General features: G+C 28.7%; 1 protein-coding gene across 1 annotated transcript; it reads right to left on the bottom strand.

Moving 5' to 3' along the window:
- Positions 1-2,234: 2,234 nt before the first annotated feature.
- LOC126554017 (uncharacterized) lies at positions 2,235-2,723 on the bottom strand. The gene has a single exon (XM_050209135.1). The coding sequence runs from the start codon at positions 2,721-2,723 to the stop codon at positions 2,235-2,237; it is 489 nt and encodes a 162-aa protein (XP_050065092.1).
- Between the last annotated feature and the right edge of the window lie 1,122 nt (positions 2,724-3,845).

The raw sequence follows: 3,845 nt of genomic DNA, 5'->3' as shown, positions 1-3,845 counted from the left end.
TAGCATTTCGGGTTATTCTACCTAGATTGCTTCGTCGTATAGGAGGCATATCAAATATAAATTATTATGTTTTTAAGGTCTTCCCAGGAATTTTTAATTATATTTTATTCAAACAATTAAATTGAATAAATATTGTCTATAACATTTCCATGGCAACACAAAAATATTATAGTTTTAATTTATTTTTTATATTTTGACGGTATCTGGTTCAAATCCCAGACATCAATAAATAGTTTTTGCACTTTTTTCTACTTATTCGGTAGACTTTTTAAAAATGTTCGTTCATAAAAACCTTCTCCTAGCAATTCCGAACAGTTGAAAAAAAAATTCAGCCAAATCGGTCCAGGGGTTGTTGAGTTATGCGCTTACCAACACATTTTGCGATTCATTTTTATATATAAGAAATTATTAATTATTATTATTTGATTTATTATATTAGTATTATTATTGCAATGTGCTCTGATACTTATATATAAATTACTATATACCATAGCTAATGATAATCCCTAACATTGGGGGTATAACAAACATTTCTATAAATACGATGAGGCTACAACTAATGTAAGAAGATACTACTTAAAGTGAGCAGATGACCAAGTAGGTACGGATTTCCTTAAATATAAACTTCACTTTATTTGTTGTCTTCTTTTCTTGATTATGCATAAAAGTGAACTGCCTTATTCTCATCGTCAAATATGATATGAAAATATATTCAATAATTTCAGACTTATGTTCATTACATGGAAAAGGGATTGTGTAGTTATTGTTAAAGAAATGTTCAACCGTATCATCAAAAGCATTTGGACTATTGGCATTAATTGCAAATGATGTTTCAATGAATCTTACTAAAATAAAAAAATTACTATCCGGATGAATTAAGAATCCTTTAGACTTAAGGTGGACTAGTTGAGCTGCATTGGAGATACAGGTATTCCCTTCAATATTTTTAATACCAGATATTCTAGATCTCTTATTTAAAGATTTTCCCAATGACCTTTCCCAATTACCATGTGAAATTCTAGGAATACAAAACCTTGATTTAGATGTTCCTAAACAATTATCAACACAACATTTGTCCAAACGAGGCATGGCAAATAATTAAAATTAATTTTGTGTATTTGAGTGATACTTTCAAGTAAAGCGATAAACTTTTAACAATAAACAAAATATAATATAGGCACCCAATACCAATATCAATTTGTCATTATCTTATTTAAATTTCGAGGGAAAATAATAGTCATATTCGGGATTGAACGATTAAAAACACGAAGATAATATTTTCTATAATATATAATTATAATATTATATTATATTTTAATGTTTTTTCGATAATTCGTTAATTCGTAATTAAAAATGAGCGGGAGATTAAATTAACTGAGTATGTCTGGAGATCGCGCTAGTAGTCTAGCCGCAATGTGAGAAGGTGCGGGTTTCACTTATCACAAGTTCGTTTCGTATCCTGTATATCTTAATTCGTGTCAGGCCCGTCGCAAGAAATTTTCCGCCCTTCGGCAAACGTAATGCCGCCCCTTTCAATTAAAAGCTAAATATACTACAGTATAAAATTTTATCACATTATTAATATAATGAATAACATTTTACAAATTTAATTTTAAATGATTGTTGTATTTAATCGATTTCAAAAAGTTAATACAATATTGTTATTTCCATAAATTAATAAACGTCTTATACCTATAATGATAAAAATAATAATTTTATTAAGTTATAATATTATTAAATAGTTAATATAAATATGTACTTCAACTTGAGTTATAATGTTAACAATACAGAAGTGTATTAAACTAAAAATTAACTTTCCTTGCTTTTTTTGAAGAAAAGTCTTGAACGATGTCTTCTAAATCCAATTTTTGCGCCTAGTCGGACTCAATGGATAACAATGCTAACCCGGTTAACGTTTCATTGCTCATGGTTGATCTGAGGGGGTTTTTAATAAGTTTTAACTTAACCATCTCAAACTAATCGTAGTATTAGGGTAAATCTCTTGTAATTTTTTATTATAAATAAGCTCAAGATTTTTGTTGGGAGAACTATTTGGTTCGGTAAGTTGACAATTATTTTTAGTTCATCAAATAGTTCTATTGCGCCAATGTCGGATGTTACTTTTGCTGATAATAAAATAGCCAAATCTTTGCAATGATTTAATAATGTTTCGTGCTCCCAGTTTTTTAATAAGTTAATATTGTATAAGAATCCAAAATTTAAACAATGGTGGTTTAACAGATCAAATCTTTCTCGTAAAGAATTAATGGCTGGTCTATTATTGTGTAGAAAAACTCTACTTCAAATTTCTTTTCTGGATTATGAATAGGCGTTTCATCTCTGTTTTCATAGCTGAAATGTGTTTTTTTTTGTCGTTTACGTACTTGATATTCTTCGGGAAATTGTCCTGGTATTTCTATTAATAGAGCAATTTCTTTTGCAGCTATTTTAACTTTGGAAAACCCATTTTGACGGTATTCTTTCAAAAATTCTACAATACTTGATACACTTTTAAGGGCCATTTGTATATCATAATGTATAGATTGCAATTGTTTACTTATTGGGTTAACAGCACTCAATATATCGTACCAAATAATGACAGAGGATATAAATTTAAAGTCACAGATATTTTTTAAGAGAGCACATGCATCAGATTTTGTCTGCAGACCATGTGAACTAGTTAAATTCAAATCTTCTTTAATGTGAAGCAGAGCATCATACATTTCTCCAAATTGATAATTTTTTGATTTTGAGAGTCAATAGTTTGATTTAATTTTAATCTAATTAACATTTCTTGCCAATTAGAGTAGTATAAAATATGTGTTTTGGACATTTCATGTATCTTCAAATAGGCAGTCAAATTTTTCCAGTCATTATACCCAATTCCCGAAGCAACACCAGTATCAGATAACTTGACACCATTCTTTAATACACGTTGGTAGTATGCTACAGAAAATTTTCTATTTTCATGGTTTTTTGGAAAATTCAAAGATTTAATGTGTATAGGTCCCTTTTTTATAAATAACATTCGAACAGAATCAATCAGTTTTAGAGGCCAATTAGAAGGATCATCGTGAGCATCGACAGGGTTTTCTAAAATATTTCTTTCTAAAGAATAATCATCAACATTTTTATCGATAGATGTATTCAAGTCCGTAGAATCACTATCCGAATAAGAAACCAATTCAAATTCCTTTGTCGGTGAAGTGTTATGAGTTATACTGGATGAAGTCGAAGCCAAACAGTCAATATTGCTATTTAATTGCCGGTCCTGACTAGAAGACTTCAATGGGGCAGTGGAAATAGTAGTTAGATGTATATTATTAACATTTAAAGAAAACTTATTAGGTAACATTTTGAAGACAGAAGAAACTGCTTCTAAACTCTTATCACTTGAATTTGGTGAATTTCCGTTGGTTTCAATAAAAACTTTGTGAAACTTCCAATTTGTTTATTAATACATTTTTGTTTAGTTTCTCTAATTTCTTATATTCACACCCGGAAAGTCGTTTCCGTGATGCCATAATATATAAAAGAAAATGTTTTCCAAATTATGGTCAATCCTAAAATTATATCGGAGTTATATAACTAATATGTAAATGAAACGACTGTTTTTATTATATTCTAAGTATAAAGCATTTTAAAATTGTAATAGAATCTAATATTATAACTATTAGGTTGTTATTGGGAGAGAAGGAAAACGCTGTTGTGGGTTTATGGTCTTTGTTTACATAATACCAAGTACCTTCAGGCTATATTTAATATAATTATTGTAAGCAAAACTTGTGGAAAAGGTTTCTATGACTTAAAATTTTAGAATAATAACAAATATTTAAAATCGTTTG

This window comes from Aphis gossypii, unplaced genomic scaffold (assembly GCF_020184175.1).
Source record: "Aphis gossypii isolate Hap1 unplaced genomic scaffold, ASM2018417v2 Contig00402, whole genome shotgun sequence".
Lineage (NCBI taxonomy): Eukaryota > Metazoa > Arthropoda > Insecta > Hemiptera > Aphididae > Aphis > Aphis gossypii.
This window is presented reverse-complemented; position numbering and strand designations above follow the sequence as displayed.

Bases quoted from the DNA above. Each gene is read 5' to 3' on its own strand.
- LOC126554017 (XM_050209135.1), bottom strand. From the start codon at position 2,723: ATGTATGATGCTCTGCTTCACATTAAAGAAGATTTGAATTTAACTAGT.